Source organism: Stegodyphus dumicola, chromosome 1, assembly GCF_044657685.1.
Source record: "Stegodyphus dumicola isolate Sdum_Otavi_A_Nest chromosome 1, ASM4465768v1".
Classification (NCBI taxonomy): domain Eukaryota; kingdom Metazoa; phylum Arthropoda; class Arachnida; order Araneae; family Eresidae; genus Stegodyphus; species Stegodyphus dumicola.
Genome location: NC_140768.1, coordinates 4,787,486 through 4,805,047, shown reverse-complemented (window position 1 = coordinate 4,805,047; position 17,562 = coordinate 4,787,486). Strand labels below are relative to the sequence as shown.

Sequence of the window (17,562 nt, the reverse complement as noted above, 5' to 3'; positions counted from 1 at the left end):
ATTTTAACTTCGCTAATTTTTCTTGTCCTTTATGCTTGATCAGATAGGCTGGCTCAGTAAAAGTAGGCGGCCAGTGCAACTCTGATTAAAAATCCAGTTTTAACCACGTGCAGTGCTGATAAGGACCACGTTTTTCTAAGACTCCTTCTCCTTTATTTTCTTCTTTCTAGGAATTTCTTTCTCCTGATGAGGAGGGACCTTTAGCTGCCCTCGAAATCGATTGAGTATTTCATTATACCTATGCTAAATACAAGGTTGTTTTTACGATTTTGAAATTATCACTATGTCTGAAAGCATTTATAAATCAAATAATAAATAAATAAAGGTTTAAATAAGCTTCTTATTCAAAAAGAACTTGAAATATATAAGCATGTTCTTATGCTAACAAAATCAATTCAGCTTGTGGTCATGTAATTAAACAAGAAGAATCAAATTCAAACTAAAAATATGGACTAAAATATGGTCAAAGATTATACAGTTAAATTTCAATTTAATCTGGTTCAGTAACTCTATTGTCATAATAAACTCAAATGGCATTGATTTTTAAACAATATTAGGATAATTACACATTAAAAGCTACAAAACATAAAACTCAACAAAATAATTATGCGTCTTTTTAATTTGAAGGCCTGCCCAGACATTTTCGCGAATTTATATCAATTTCCTTCTCCTTAAGCATGTTTTCTAACAATTAGAAATTTGTCTCAATATGCAAAACAATGTTCTCATTAGTTTCTGCGTGTTTCTCCTAACTGTCAACCTCTCCACAATGTACTACCTATGAGGGTTTTACTTGATCTGGTAAAAGTTAAATAGTCCGACCCCCCCCAGACATGAAACGAATTATCACTATCTTATCACTTTATCTTATCACTATCTTATCACTATTATCCTTCTGTTAGCTATAAAATTGCACAGATTCTCCAGAAATTCAATTTTCAAGTCGGTTTCTCCCCTATTAATAAAATTCACCCTTCGATTCTAAAAGATTGCGTTTCTGTCTTGAATTCTTGGGGAATTTATAGTATATCGTGTCAGTGTGGTTTAAGATATATTGGCCAGCAGCAGTAATGGAAAGTCTAATAATTACAAATTATCAGAGCTGACAGGAACTAATGAAGGGAGCAAATCGAGGTCAGAAACACACTCGTTTTACACTCCAAAAACGTCAGTTTAAAAATTGTCTAAGTGATTTTTATTCTGGTGAGGAAATAGAAAAGGGAAATTATAGTAAAGGCTGAAATTGTAAACAACTGGGTAATTTACATAACAATAACTGTACATATCTTTGAAGAATAATTTTCTTTCTCTTTACATATTTATTTATTTATTTTTTTCCCCAACATGTTTCTTTTTCACTTTAAATTTTTGGGACTTAATTAAAGATTTCTGTTATTCTAAAAGACTAAATGCATTTAGAATGTATGGAAAAGCTGCTAATTTTATTTCTTTAGTAATATGAACATTCAGAAGAAATATGAAATACATATGGTAAGGTCCGGTCACAGAGTTGGAGTGGCATACTTTTTAGAATTTAAGGACAAACCGAGCAAAAAAATCTAGAAATGGCAAAACTTTTAGAATTTAGAGCAGGCATTGGAAGCAGAACTTAGGATCCACGAGACTGTGTCAGATGGCAAAATGCCTAGTGCCAGCTCTGTGTATAATGCATTAAGACATATTAGATGAATCTTTTGAATGGTCAGTTTTCAATTTCTTTATTAATAAAAAAATTCCTTTCTATAAAGCCTGTCCATATGATAAGATTAGAAGTACTTTTGATACTTTCCATGCTTGTGTCTAGTGCAAAGCAGAGAAAATAAAAGGAAGATAAAAATGTTAAGAAAGTGATTTTAGAATCAAAAGTAATTATTATGTTTACAATTACAATCAATTATTATGTTTCCATTGTTCTTCCAGATGTTTTCCAAAATGTAAGAAACTTTGCATTACTACCATCAAGACATTTTTCATTTTGTCACATTTTTCTGGAATCTTTTAGAACCATGGGTCTATAAATTTGCCTTCAAATCTTTCTAAACTTTCCAAGCTTCAATGTCTAAAATTCTAAAGAAAAATTACCCCCACCAATTCTGTATTAGCAAAAAGCCAGAAACGTTTAAAAAAAAAAATCGGAGGAAAAAAGTGCGAAATTAATTTTATAGAGAAAACTGATGCATATTGTAAGAATTCTGATCATTCTGAGAAATGGGAAAAACTCTTACCATAAAAAAATTAAAAAGACATTTTTAATTAATAACATAGCTATTTTGCTTTTGCTAAAAACTGTTTTGTATACTGTGCTTTATAGCATTATTCCTTGCTTACATCATAATAGGGCTTTAGATTCAAAAAAATAATATGTGGCCAAAATGGAACTTTATAATACGACAGTGAAAAATAAAAATGCTTTATTTTAATGTTATTTCTTAAATATAATTCCAATATATTACCATTATTTTAATGAAATGTATCAATGTTAGAATGTTCTAAAAATCGTCAAAAAATTCCCAGATCTCGGAATTAAAAATTTTCTATAGAAACCGAGCTTAAAATGTTGATAATCGCCAAATTTAGAACCATTTAATAAAAGAATTCACATCCCCAAAAGCGGAAATTTGTTTGAGAGCTCTTCATTACAAAAAATGAAATCATTTTGAAATGCTTATGTTTTACTTCCATATTTGTCAGTGAAGTGCCAAAAATATTTCTGCAAAATGCTAATTCACACCCAAAATGGCAGTCATAGAAACAGACAGAAAATTCAGATGATTAAAATAAGGACCTTCTGCTGATTCTAGCCAAAATTAAGGACCAAAAATCGATTCCAAAAAACTTAAGGACTTTTAAGGACCGTACGAACCCTGTATTAGCATTGACCGAAAAAATGATACAGTACAAAGAAAAAAAAAAAAAAAAAAAAGAATTTCTTTAAAGAAATAAAAAAACAAATAAGAGTGAAATTTCAATAAGATTTAAAGGTTCACAAATAACTTTTAATTGATTAAAAACTGTTCATCAATATTTTAATCAAATAGCCAATAAGCTCTAATGAACAATTAAAATAATCATTTTGTGAAATATTGCACTAAATAAATTCCCAGAAATAAGGCTTACATCCATGCACAAATCAGATTCACTCTGTTGTGAATTTCCATTCAATTTGATGCTTGTTGGAGAATGCTCACACTGAGCAACTGAAACATCCACACTACTCTGTTCACTCAATTCTGCTTTTGAAACTTCAGTACCATCATCAGCCTGCAAGATAATTAAGTTAGTTAATAAAAAAATTACAAATATTATACAATTGATTCAAAGATTTTTTTCAATTATGACACACATAATAAATATAGAAAACATCTTAATCATGAAATTACAGTCAATCTATAATTATACAGGTATAATTTCACCACATTAGCTATGGAGCTCCACCCTGGTTTTGATGAACACCTGGGAGATCGGAGACATATATGAGGATTTTCTATCCCTCTTCCTCTACCAATAAGCCTCTCTGAAGACTTTTGGTTTGCCTGTATTTTAAGTGCCCCCTGTATCGCACAGACACCGTACACTTACAAACATCCCTGCCTTCTCTGGAATTCGAACACGAGCCCAATGATATAGAAGCCAAGAGTTCTAACAAGTATACCAAAAAAGGTGGCAGTTTCCCATACAAGGACACAGGAAACGAAAACAAAAAAAGAACCTACTGTTTTCACATTTTATAATGCTTTTAGGTGGTATTACAGAAGATGATTTACATATTCTATCAAGATCTAAACATGTACAAATATTAACCTTACTGGATTCTTTCTTCATGAAGTTACATTTTGGATAAACAGCAGAGAATATACACAAAAACTACAATTTCATAAATTTTTAGTCAGTATACTTTTAGAAATGAATACAGCATTATGCAAATAATTAAATTCTTATGTTTTTATTATTAGAAAACAAAATATAACATACTGCAGGGGAAAAATATCTGAAATAACTTAAATTGATTCATACTGATTTCTTTACCAAAGTTCAGCTATATTTATTCTACATAGAAAGGAAAGCAATCTTATGAACAATAACACATAATTCAAGAAACGTACGCATGTACTTTTGATGGATGTGTGCATGAAAGAGATATAACAACAGTTATATTTATTTTTAAACTAAATATTTTACAACTTCTTGAATAAAATGCAAAGTAATTAAATAACTTTCCTCAGTGAAAAGTGTGAAAGAATTCTTATTTATTTATTGATGGGATATTTCACTCAATATTTTCATTTCAAATATTAACCTCATCAGAAAATGACCTTAAGATTTTTAAAATGAATTTTTTATATATAAATTTAAATAGTTTTTAAGAATATTTCAATGTTTCAAACCTGCTCCAAACTACACAATACATTGTCTTTCTCCAATTGCTTCTCCTCTTTAATTGTTAGCTCATGACAAAAGGAGCTCCACCTTACGTGAAAGAAGATCTCGTTGCAAAAACAAAATACAGAAGGTGTTTAATCATTTTTAGAATGTTTTGGATAAAACATTTAACAAAAAAATTTTTTTTGAATAAAAAATTCTACTAAAAGCTTATTATTTAAAATCAGAAATATCATCTACTGCTTTTCAATTCTTTTAATACGCCACATATAAAGAAGCCATGTATTGACAGATGTAATTTTGCACTTTCTGAAGAGAAATATTCCAATTCCACAATTAAAAAATGTTGTGAAATGCACAGTATTAAAATTTTTAAGTAAAAAACAAGCAACATTATTAACTGGAAAGAAAAAACTTTCAATCATTTCTTCTACACAGAGAGAATATCCCAAATGAATATCTGATATACCAAATACCTGTGTACTGCTTCAAATGTTAAATCATTGGTAACAATAGAAAATCTGCTAATTTAAAAATCAATTGCAGACTCTTAAAATACGTCTGTAACAATAATAAATAAAATAATAACCAAGATTTACAACTTAAAAAATATCATGTTCACCTTTTGCCGAGGCATATGGCTCGGTGCAGAACAATTTGAAACGCATGAAAATCATTTAGCAGAAGATAAATGGAGAAAAATTGTGACCCTTGATGAAGCAAGGGTTTACTTACATGATAGCAACAAAAAAAAAAAAAAAAAAAAAAAGTCTATTATTGAAAACAAAGCGAAAAAATGTATAAACCTGGTTCGGGCAATGCAAAGAAAGTTTCAGTAAGAGGTTTACTATTTTCATGCAGATCTTTATAAAGGGAAATTAAAAAGAAGAGTTAAAAAAATTATTAAAATCAACTCAAAGTATTATCAAGTGGAAGTTTTACATTTGTATTTACAGAAGGACTTCCATTTCTTTATACAATTGACTTTAAAAAGCAGTGAAGCTTCTTCAAGACAAAGCAATAAATCATACTTTGAAAAATACCATTGCATTCCTTGAGAAAATGAAGACTGACACAGATACTGCATATATACCTTTTCAATGAATTCCTGTGAAGTTCTGACATTTCACCTATGGACTACTGTGCTTTTCAAGAGAAGACTCTTGAAAAGAGCTCTGTTTTGGTTGAAACCCATGATGATTAACAGATTCTAAAAAGTAATGGAAATTTAATGAAAAGGAATATAGAAATCAGAATGTAGACTTAAGGCTTCATTCAAATGAAACATTTAGTGATCGTTAGTCGTCACACGTCATCAGTTGCTATTGATTTTGCTGTTTTGGTATTCAACAGAAACACAACGATCACTCTAAGCTCGCGATCGATCGTTCTCATAGCGATCACTTCGAACCTAGCATTCCGCGGAGAAAAACGATCGAATCAATATGGCGGCTGTGTTGTTTGTGCTTTCACGAGGACAGAAATCAAGTGTGCTAAAGAAAATGCTTTAGATTTACTGAGTGAGCAGCAACTTATATCAAAGTACAGGGTGTATAAGGTTCCTAGCAAGGGGAGCCGACTCATCATCTGTGTTGTATACAAATCAAGGGCACTTGTTGCTAGCGGATATTGATTTAGCGTTGTGTTGTTTACATTTGTATTGATGGAGTGCTACCTAATTCAGAGAAATATGCGTGGATGCACTGCATCAAATTATTCATATCGTTCCAGAAATAACTTTAGTATGTTCTGTTCCCCGAGAAATGAAGAAAATGGGTAATTAATTCTTGTCCATTGGAATAGATTCCGAGCGCAAGACCGTGCGCTTTTGAAGTAAGTTCACTTCGTATGTTTTCATAATTGTTAAAAAAAAATAAGTGTTCATGTTTTAGAGAAATGTGTATTATTATTTAAGTATTGCTAATTAATGACAAACTGATTTATATGTACAAAATGAACATCAGAATGTGTATAGTCAATACACAGATACCGACGGCGATAAGTAGATGTGATTTGTTTTTATTGTTATTATCGTAAAAGGATAAAGTTTAAATAATTATATTTTACATTTGATTTCAATTTTGTGCGCGATTATAACTATGAAGTACCCCTTTAGTTTAATCCTAGTATCCGGTGCACTAGGGATTTGGCGACTTTTATGATGAACAGTGAAAACGGGACATATACGATGGGTAGTAAACTGGTCATTCAAAGAATATATATAGTTATACATATTATATACTATGTAGTATATAGTGAAAGTATATAATGTCTAGTATATACATAGACGTTCTTTGGGTCATTTTTGGTGTTGGCGATAATTTTCAAAATCGCGCCAAGGCTGCACCGTATACTAGGATTTTACCGTACACTTTTTATTTAAATTTTGATTCGGCTTCCAATGTAAAAAAAAAAAAAAAAAATGTAAACATCGGATAATATGATTGAAATTATGCATTATATAATGTTTCCCTTAAAGTACCATAAATATATCCTATTTATATTCATTTTGAATAAAGTAAGCATCAATTTAGGTATTTAACGAATAATTTTAACCTTATTTCTAGATCATGTAGACTATATTTCCAGCTCTTTTATTTAACTGTGATTGCTGTCAATTTATTTCCATTGTATCAACATAAAATATGTTTTAAAATGCTGTACAAGCTTAGTCACTTATTCTTAATTTAATTCAGACAATTTTTAATGTGTAATTAAAGTATTTTAATAACATATGTTACTGTAATTTACTACTTTTGATTTTAATGTTTTAGAAATTTGCTAAATCAAGTTTATTTTTGTGTGACCTTGCATCAGAGGCACCAATAATAAATCTGTTTTGGCTTTCACTGCTAAAGTTTTTAATGAAAAACTTATTACTGATGTAAAAGAACAGAAAAATGATATTTACTTCCTAATCAGTGCCTTATGATATTGCAATAACTTAAAAGGCTTCTTGCTGTTTCTTAAGTTGCATAACTTCTTGTCATCTTTATGTTTTATTCGTCTATGTTATCAAATAAATATAAAAGGTATGTTTCTAATTAAAATTCTTCCTTTCATAGCAGTGTTATGTACCATGATGTGATATGTGTTGGCATTTATTATATAGTTATGAACATTATTCGGTACTCTTCTGTTTTGAGGGACGTAAAAAAATTGCAGCGAAAATGTATGCGCAAAAGCGCCAAATCTAGCACATGCGCCCATTTAACAGCACGCCAAATCTAGCGTACGCGCTGGTTTCAGATCGCGTAAGTTCATATAGTTCTATATTTCTTAAGACGCCATTGAAATACTAGTTTAATTTTTAAATCCTTTTTTGATATCCTATGGATTTAACAATTTGGGAATTGCCCATGATGAAAAGTCGGCAATAGAATTTTGGGTAAAGTGCAGAATCACTCACTGCTTGACGCGTTTTTAAGAATTGCACATACTCGGTATCCATGTGCACATCAACCTATTTTCACTTTTCAAAAAAAATCTCAGAATTGCACAAAAATGGCACTGCGCACCCCCTTGACTTTATCTATGTACACATTGACCTATTTTCTTTTAAAAAGTAAAATAAAATTGACAAAAATCCAATTGTTTTTACCCTTGTAAAAAGCGGCAAACAAATAAGTGAGCCATTCTGCACTTTACCGAGAATATTTTCAAAGAAAAGGCATCATTCATTATAGAAAATTACGTTTGAACAACCAACGAGATGAAATTATGCTTTAGCGATAAGTCGGTAGCGAAATAGCGATGCAGGTATCCATTCAGTTATGTTTAGCAATTTTTATATAAATTATGATAATGATCTGAAATAGGTATTTACTCTTATGCTTCCATTCAGTCGTGTTTAGCCTTTTTCATATAAATTACAATAATAAAAAAGTATTATATGAAATTAACCTTTCATCTAAATTAAAACATCAATCTTAGATAGTTATTTGCTATTATACTTCCTTTCTTGCCGCAATTATTTTTGGCAGCATTGGCATCAACAATAGTTTGGCGATTTGTTACGGCCCTCGAAACCGAATAGTACCCATTATTCATTATAAAGTGTTATGTATTTATTAAATATATGTAATTTACATCATTATGTATTACATAAAATTTCCTTTTAGAATATATTACAATGTATTTTTTGAGTTGTTAATAGAACTAGGTACATTTTTATTTTCTTTTGCTTTAAAAGTTCTTTTGAATCACTTTTTTTTTCAGTATGCACGTAAACCTTACTTGACCTATATTTTTCACATCTATGTGATTTATGTGAATGGAATGTGTCTTTTAGGTTAGCTGTTTTCATAAAAGAATTAAGATAAAATGATACCCTTTGAAGAATTTTCATGGATAAAACTTTGAAACAATAATGCTGAAAAGCAAAAGACAGCACACTGTAACAGCTTTACATATTATTAAAATCTTGTAGTTTAAATAATTTAATTAGATGAACATTAAGGTATTTGTGAATGGCAATATTTGAAACCAGACTCGAGTGCCACGTGCGACTCTCGCACGAAGAATGTAAATTATTTTTAAATGTTAGAATATGTTTTATCTTCTTGTTTGTATGTCGCCATTTTGAAGTGTTAAATAAAAGTTATTGCTGTGTTCCATCATTGGAGTTGCTTCATATTGCCAAAGAAGCATTACAGTCTTAATTATTTTTGGAGGCACCGACAAAGATCGAATAATCGTGCGTATTTTTATTTTATTAGTTCATCACTGAACATAATATTAGTGATACCAGATTATTACTTTCTGTTAATATTGAATTGCTTTATGTTATTAGTTCATCACTGAACGCAATATTAGCGATATCAGATTATTACTTCCTGTTAATATTGAATTGCTTTATTTTATTAGTTCATCACTGAACGCAATATTAGCGATACCAGATTATTACTTTCTGTTAATATTGAATTGATTTATGTTATTAGTTCATCACTGAACACAATATTAGCGATACCAGATTATTACTTCCTGTTAATGTTGAACTGTCTTATTTTATTACTGTTTTGGATATTATTTTTAATATTCATTTTAGTTGTCCAGACAGTAGATATATATATTGCTCTATGTTGTTATTCTTATTTTAGTCACCATTAATGTGGTAGAGAGAATGAACTTCATATAATTTAAATATTTCATTTTTGAGGTATACGTATTTAACAGAGTGCATTTAATTTTGTGACTCCTGACTGCATTAATTAATTAAAGTAATTAATTTGAGCTATTTTGAGGAAATATAAGGAACACAGTGTTCGTTAATTTTAAACACAGAAACAATGTCTTACTTAGGAAGAGCTCGTAAGGAAGATTTGCAAAATCTCGCGGCTGAACTGGGAGTTCATGTGACTGCAGATTTGAAAATAGTTGATTTAAAACAGAAAATTGTTGAAAGTAGAGATTATGATGAAGTCTTCGTCAAAGGAGTCTTAGACACAATAATAGAAGAATGGAAAGAGAGGGAGGAAAGGGAAAGAGAAGAACGTAGGAGACAGGAAGAAGCAGAAGAGCAGAGAAGGAACGAGAACAATATGAATTAGAGAGATTAAGACTTGAAGCAGAGACAAAGTCTCAAAATACCGGACAGATCCGGCCGAAAACGGAGCTGCGTCACCTTATGCAGAAATTCGATGACAAGAAAGGAGATATCAGTCTATATTTGCTATTGTTTGAAAGGCAAGCAGAATGGGCTAAAATTTATAACGAAGAATTTGTATCTCATTTACTAAGACTACTTCCTTACGAAGTAACCCAGTTAATAGCTAGAGAACCCTCCGATAAAGCTAAAGACTATGAACACGTGAAAAATTTATTGTTAAGACGGTTTAAATTAAGCCCGGAAAAGTTTAGGCAGAAATTTATGAAACATCAGAAGAGTACCGAATCCACATGGGTGGATTTCAATTATGAAATAGAAAATTATTGCAAAGAATGGGTGACTGGTCTAGGAGTTAAGACTTTTGATCAGTTGCTAGATTTGATGGTGCTTGACCAACTTAAACGTCGAGTTCCTCCTGAAATTCGAGATCATTTTCTTGATGAATGGGTAGAGATGATTTCATCTAAAAAAATAGCTGAAAAACTTGATGCCTACGTTTGCGGAAACTTTCAAAAAAAGCCTGTAGTGGATCGGCAGAAAGAAAGATACAATGCACTAACTCAAGGTAAATTGAGTTCAGATAATAAAAATAAAACTGAAAAAAAAATCGTCATCAGGATTTAATTCGCAAAGCTGGTTTCATAGACCTAGAAGTCCACGTCCAGATGATAAATATGAAAAACGAAAAACGTCACTATGCTATCAGTGTGGGTCCTATCAACATTTAAGACCCCAATGTCCAAAACTTAAGAATAGTACTGAATCTCCTGCTAATCTTAACAGAATTAGAATCCAGAGGATAAATTTCTATTACCTTATACTAGTATGGGTTACGTAAATGGTCATAAAATTCCTATATTAAGGGATTCAGGTGCTAGTACTGATATAGTTTGTCGCAAATACGTCACGCTGGAAATGCTGACAGGTGAAAATGTGTGGATGCAACAGCCATTAGATTTGAATCCAATCTGTTTACCATTGGCTGAGATCGAACTAAATTGCGATCTTGGGCGAGTAATAACTAAGGCTGCCATTATTAGAAATGAACTCGACAAAGGAAGGTATTTATTAGGCAATCGAACTTTTGCACTGTTGAATAAACAAGGAAAGGAACCTGAGAGTTGTTCTCACCAGGTTAATGCTGTCTCTACTAGAGCTCAAAAGAAAAGAGAAATAGCCGAAGAGGAGATCTTGGAACCGATGAAGGAAGGAAATAAAGCATCCAGAGATGTTTTTGAAGAAGAAGATAATTTACCGGAGCTAAATTCGGAAGATGAAACTCTCATGAAACTGGTAAACATTGACTCAGAAGAAATTGCACAACTTCAGCTTGTTGATAAGGAACCGTCTAAAATCATCCAAGAAGTTAAAGAAGGTACATGCAAAAATGAGAACTATAGTCTGACAGGAAAAGAACTTTTAGTTAAAAATACGACGGATAAAATAGGATTTGAAAGACAGCTTGTCGTTATACCTGAAAAACTCAAGCCGTCAATTATAAAGATGTGCCACGAAGGAACTTCTGGTCATTTGGGTGTCAAAAAGACCAAAGACAGACTTGCTAGATATTTTTACTGGACGAGGTGTTACAAAGAAACTGAAGATTTTGTAAGAACCTGTGATGCTTGTCTGCGCGCTGGAAAAGGAAATGACAAAAAGAAGGCTCCAATGATATTAGTACCAGTAATTTCCGAAATATTCACTAAAATAAATGTCGATGCCGTTGGTCCGCTACCTATTTCAAAGACTGGGAAAAAATATATTATTACAGCTCTGTGTATGTCGTCCAAATATCCAGATGCTGTTGCGGTGACAGACATTTCTTCGCCATCTGTGATTGATGCTTTCTTACAGATTTTCATTCGTATGGGTTTCCCAAAAGTGATCCAAACAGATCAGGGGACCTCTTTCGTCAGTGCTTTGACAGAGGAATTTTTGGAGCGTTTCGGAATTAAACATGTAAGAAGCTCTGTGTATCATCCGCAGAGTAATCCCGTTGAGCGATTCCATAGAACGCTAAAAAGGGTGTTAAGAGTCGTATGTATAGGAGCGACTTCGGATTGGGAGAATTATCTACCATCAGTTCTTTTTGCTCTCAGAACAGTCACACATGAAAGCACTGGTTTTACACCAGCAGAATTAGTTCATGGCAAAAACCTACGAACGCCAGTCACTTTACTTTATAAGCAGTGGCTAGAACCGATTGAAGAAAGTAATAATGTTGTCAGTTACGTTTTCTAACTTATTAATCGAATGAAGAAATGCCAAGAACTTGCCGTGGAAAACATGAAAGAAGCTCAACAACGGAGGAAAATATGGTATGATCGAAACACAGTGAAAAGAGAATTTACTAGAGGAGATTTAATTCTTGTTTTATCAACGAATCGTCAAAATAGACTAGAAGTACAGTGGAAAGGACCTGGAAAAATAGAGCAGAAAATTTCAGAAACCAATTAAATTGTAAGTTTCGAGGAACAAAATGAGCCAAATCAAGTATATCACATTAACATGCTTAAACCATATTACAAAAGACCAGAAATGATTAATATGATAACTGAAGTGGAAGGAGACTTAGAAATGGACATTCCTCGTTTACCTTCCAATCCAAGTATATTAAATTTTTCGGACATCATAGAGGAGAATGAACTCGAGAAAAGGTTGAAATCCGAGCAAATAGAAGATTTACGAAAGATTTTATGGAAATATTCTGGTTGTTTTTCAAATAATCCTGGACTAACAAACTTAGTTTGTCACAATATTGAGCTATTAAATAACGAATCAATACAAATAAAGCCATACAGACTGTCACCCCGACAGACTGAAATTCTCAAAAGGGAAATACAGAAAATGCTCGATCTTAAAATTATAGAGCCGGGAGAATCGGACTATACATCTCCCATGATTTTGATAGAATTTTCATCAAAGGATCCTCGGCCTTGTATTGATTATCGTAAACTCAATGCTGTTACTAAAACTGAATACTATCCTTTGCCTAATATTGAAGAACGTATCGAAACTGTAGCAAAAGCAAAATATATTACCCTATTAGATTTATCTAGAGGCTACTGGCAAATTCCGTTAACAGAAAGAGCCCAAAGATATGCAACATTTGTAACTAGTTTTGGAAGTTTCAGACCTTTACGTTTACCCTTTGGATTAAAAAATGCCCCATATTTTTTTAGCAAAGTTAGGACTAAAGTCCTGGCTGGATGCGAAGGTTTCGCTGTACCATACCTGGATGACATTGCCATTTACTCAGAAATCTGGGAAGAGCACCTTAAAAACTTAACTTCTGTTCTAGAGAGAATACAGAAAGCAAATTTACGACTAAAACCATCAAAATGTAAATTTGCACAAGATCAAGTGAGATACCTAGGCCATGTTGTGGGACAAGGACAACGAACCTCGGATGAAGTAAAGATCTTGGCTGTAAAGGAGTATCCTACACCTAAAACTAAAACAGAAGTACATGCTTTCTTAGGACTGGTAGGGTATTATCACCAGTACATACCGAGATTTTCGGAAATTGCTTCACCCCTCACGGACGTTTTGAAGGTGGCATACTTGCCAACCTATGACACTCAAAAATCAGGAGATTTTTTTAAGAAATCAGGAGATTTTTCACAATGTTAAAAAGACTTTTTAAATGATAAAAATATGGTTTTTAATAATGAATTAACTTTAAATAGTAACTAATTCTTAAATGCAAGCAACACAAAAATACCTTACACATAAAAAAACATTTTTATTACTTGCATCGTTTAAGGGAAAAAAAAAAAAAAAAAAAAGACACTTTAATCAGTTTTCATACAAATGTTATAAACAGTGGCAGATTTTACTTTCTTTAAGAAAGTAACTTCCTAATTTTGTTCACTGCAATTGCCACGTAGGCCTGCTTTCGCTAATAAAAGTTCTAATGTATCATCACTAATATTAGATATAAATTTAGTCCTCGTTTACGCAACAACATTGAAAATCCTCTCACACTCTGCACTACTGTGGGGAACTGTCAAGATGGCCAACACAATTCTAGACAGTTGACTATATTTTAAAATTCCATCAGCACCTTTCAGTTTTCCAATTAAACTCCACTGGGTGTCAATCCTAGCTGATTTCATAACTTCATTCAAGTTTTCTAATTGTAAACTGCTGTTATGCAGCTGTTGGAACTGTTTCAATTTTTCCTTCCTTTTAGAACTCCTTTCAAGATAATAATAAATATCAACAATGTGTTCATCCACATTTACTGGTAAAGAAGCTTCCCCCTTTTCAGCTGCTAAATTTAAGAGGTGACAGGTGCACCTCATAATCTGCAAATCTGAATTTTCCTTTCTTAAGATGCCTGCAACACCAGTCTTCAAGCTTACCAATACTGGTGCATTATCGGCACCAAGTGCTAAGTAATTATACAGAGGGCCTGCATTTTCTTTTAAAGTTTAATAATTAGCTGTGGTATATTAAAGCCTGTCAAATGTCCTTCTGAAGTGAGGACAGAAAGTAAACTGCACTCAATTTCTGAAGACTCTGGATTAAAAAAAGAAACAACAACTAGATACAGTTTTGAATCGGTATTATTGCTTCCATCCGTAGAGAGGCAGAACGGAGCTGTTTTAGTGCAATCAATAACTGAAGATTTATTTTTCAAACACATTTCTTTAACAATTGCACCTGTTTTGGTTCTTGCACTTGAGTATTTCTTAGCAATTTCACTATCGGGAAACATTTTTCTAAATAAAGCTGCAGCGTGATCCGATGCATTCAGTGGCAGGTTGTGCTCCAGTAAAAACGCAGAGAACAGACATTCTGCATTAATAAATTTTTGGTCCTTTGTTTCCGAAGAAAATTTTATTTTTTCAAAATGACTCATGTTATCCTTGTGTTTTTGTGTTCGCACATGTTTGAGAACATCCGCCCTCCCACATTGCGAAATCGAAAAATCGCAACGACAGGCGGTGCACATCGCAAATTTATTACACTTCCTTGAGGAAATAATGGAAGAAAAGTCAACTGTGTACGATTTTTGAAACGTACATGAATATTTCATTCTCGCAGACATAACAAAAGATGATAATTTCTAAAATTATTTCCCGAAGGCACGTGCACTCACACAACTCAGGACAAATTGAACGAAATAACTAAAGAACATCCAAATAACAGCTTGCCTTGTCCTCATTGGCTAATATATGCCAGCTGACACGCAGTGGAGTTCGATGCCCATTGGAGAACTGGAGAACGACGTTTCTGGGATACGTATAATGCTCTCACTCACAAAGCAGAAGTTATCTGATTCGTAAGGTTTTGTTTTAGATATAGTCTAGAGAAAATTCAATTGCTTTCAGACGTCCAAAATCACTTTTGTTCATATAACAAAGTATTAAGCCAAGTTCCATAAAAATCGTGAGAAATTTTAAAAATAAGAAAAAGTCGGGAGAAATATATTGTAAATCGGGTTGGCGGGAGATCGGTCGAAAATCGGGAGTCTCCCGCCTAAATCGGGAGAGTTGGCAACTCTGGAAGGGGGTAACAAAAAAAGGAAATATACAATGGTCTGAAATATGTGACAAAGCTTTTAAAAATTTAAAAGAGTTGCTATGCAAGAAACCAATTCTGTATGCTCCCCACTTTGATAAAAGGTTTATTATACAAACCGATGCCTCAGACAATGGCATGGGTATAGTACTATGCCAATTAGATGATGAACAACGTGAACATCCTATCTTGTATATAAGCAAAAAATTTACTAAGTTTGAAAAGAATTATTGTACTACTGAAAAGGAGTGCGCTGCTATCATCTACGCTATCAAGAAACTGCATTTTTATCTGGATGGTCAACAAGAATTCTTGATTCAAACTGATCATAATCCTTTGGTCTGGCTACAATCCAATGCCAAATGTAACTAGATTGATGCGCTGGGCACTTTCATTACAACCTTATAATTTTAAGGTCATTCATTGCAAAGGATCTTTGCACAAGAACGTAGATGTTCTGAGTAGAATTAAGTAATGTAATAACTCTTAGTGTATGTAACCACGTTCAGGATTTATTTATTTATTTAATGTATACTCAACTGATGTATTTGAACGTTCTCCCTTTTTTTTCTTCCTATTTAAATGTGGCATAAAAATATTTGTTTAAAACTTAAAAATTTTGGCCTGAAGTTTGGAAACTTATGAGAGAAATTACCTTTTCTCTTTAAGCATTTGAGCAAGCCGAGCTTATAAACTTTCGAATTTTACAGAACTTTTCCCTTCGGTAAAAGTCTCTCCGTTGGGGGAGAGGTTGTAACAGCTTTACATATTATTAAAATCTTGTAGTTTAAATAATTTAATTAGATGAACATTAAGGTATTTGTGAATGGCAATATTTGAAACCAGACTCGAGTGCCACGTGCGACTCTCGCACGAAGAATGTAAATTATTTTTAAATGTTAGAATATGTTTTATCTTCTTGTTTGTATGTCGCCATTTTGGAGTGTTAAATAAAAGTTATTGCTGTGTTCCATCATTGGAGTTGCTTCATATCGCCAAAGAAGCATTACAACACCAAACCTGAACTGCAACCCTAAAGAACGGTTACGAGGAGTCAACCTGCACATCTGGTAGCTCTTTCACTGATTATTTCAAAACCACCGCAACTTCCGACCATGTTACAAACAGCATCGCGTATCAAGTAACCTCTGGCAACCCTGCGAGTTCCATTGGTAGGGAAGTGTTTCAAATGAATATAAAAAAATCACTCGTTTTCAAAAGTGATCGCTAATGCTGGATACAACGATCGCTGTTTCAATTGAATGAGGCCTTTAGTCCCGAAAATTAGGCTATCAGATCCAGAGCTGTCTAGTCGAAGTTGGAGTCGGACAGATTTTGGGGTAGAAGGAGTCGGAGCTGGAGTCGCTAAAAACAGGTCAATTCCAGTTTTTGTTGGACAATTTGGATTTGAAATGAAATTAAAATGAATTGAAAAAAAAATTAATGACAAACTCAGTGGCGTGCGGTAGGTTTTCATGCAGGGTGTGCAGAGAACAACAACAATAATAATAATAAAACCATAAAAATGTAGATTAAACACTTCTTTAACTTTCTATTATTCATTTGTACACAAAATCTATACGTCTATCCGTATTACTAACAAAATCATCAATTACATGATCATAAAACTCTGGTTTTGATTGTAATAAGTGTAACATTTCTTTTTCCGTTGTTATTAGAGATAAATTGCTTAATCTATCCTGGCTCATTGTAATTGCGTGCATAATCTTTTACTCTATTCAATGCCGAAAATGATCTCTCCACCGAAGTAGTTGAAAATGGAATTGTATAAATTAAATGTGCCAATTTATTTACTTCGCTTAGGGTCAAATCATTCAACATTATATACTGAATAAGTTTCGATAAATTCATTTTGTGGTATGACTCACTACGATAAAGAATGCATAATTCATTAATTACCTTTACAAAATCGAAATGTTTTGCATAAGCGTTCTTTAACAAATTAAGGCATTCATCCGGAAATTTACTTTGATATTTCTTAAAAAAAAAAAAAAAAATTGAAATTCAATAGTTCAAAAAAGTTG

The 17,562-nt window shown here is 32.5% G+C and overlaps 1 protein-coding gene across 1 annotated transcript in view; it reads right to left on the bottom strand.

Annotated features, from left to right (window-relative positions):
* LOC118194289 (uncharacterized) overlaps positions 1-17,562 on the bottom strand; it is a 64,708-nt gene that overhangs the window by 33,105 nt on the left and 14,041 nt on the right. The window contains exon 2 of the mRNA XM_085812410.1: positions 3,118-3,261. Within this exon, the coding sequence (XP_085668536.1) occupies positions 3,118-3,261 (144 nt within the window). The remainder of the gene's footprint in view (positions 1-3,117; positions 3,262-17,562) is intronic.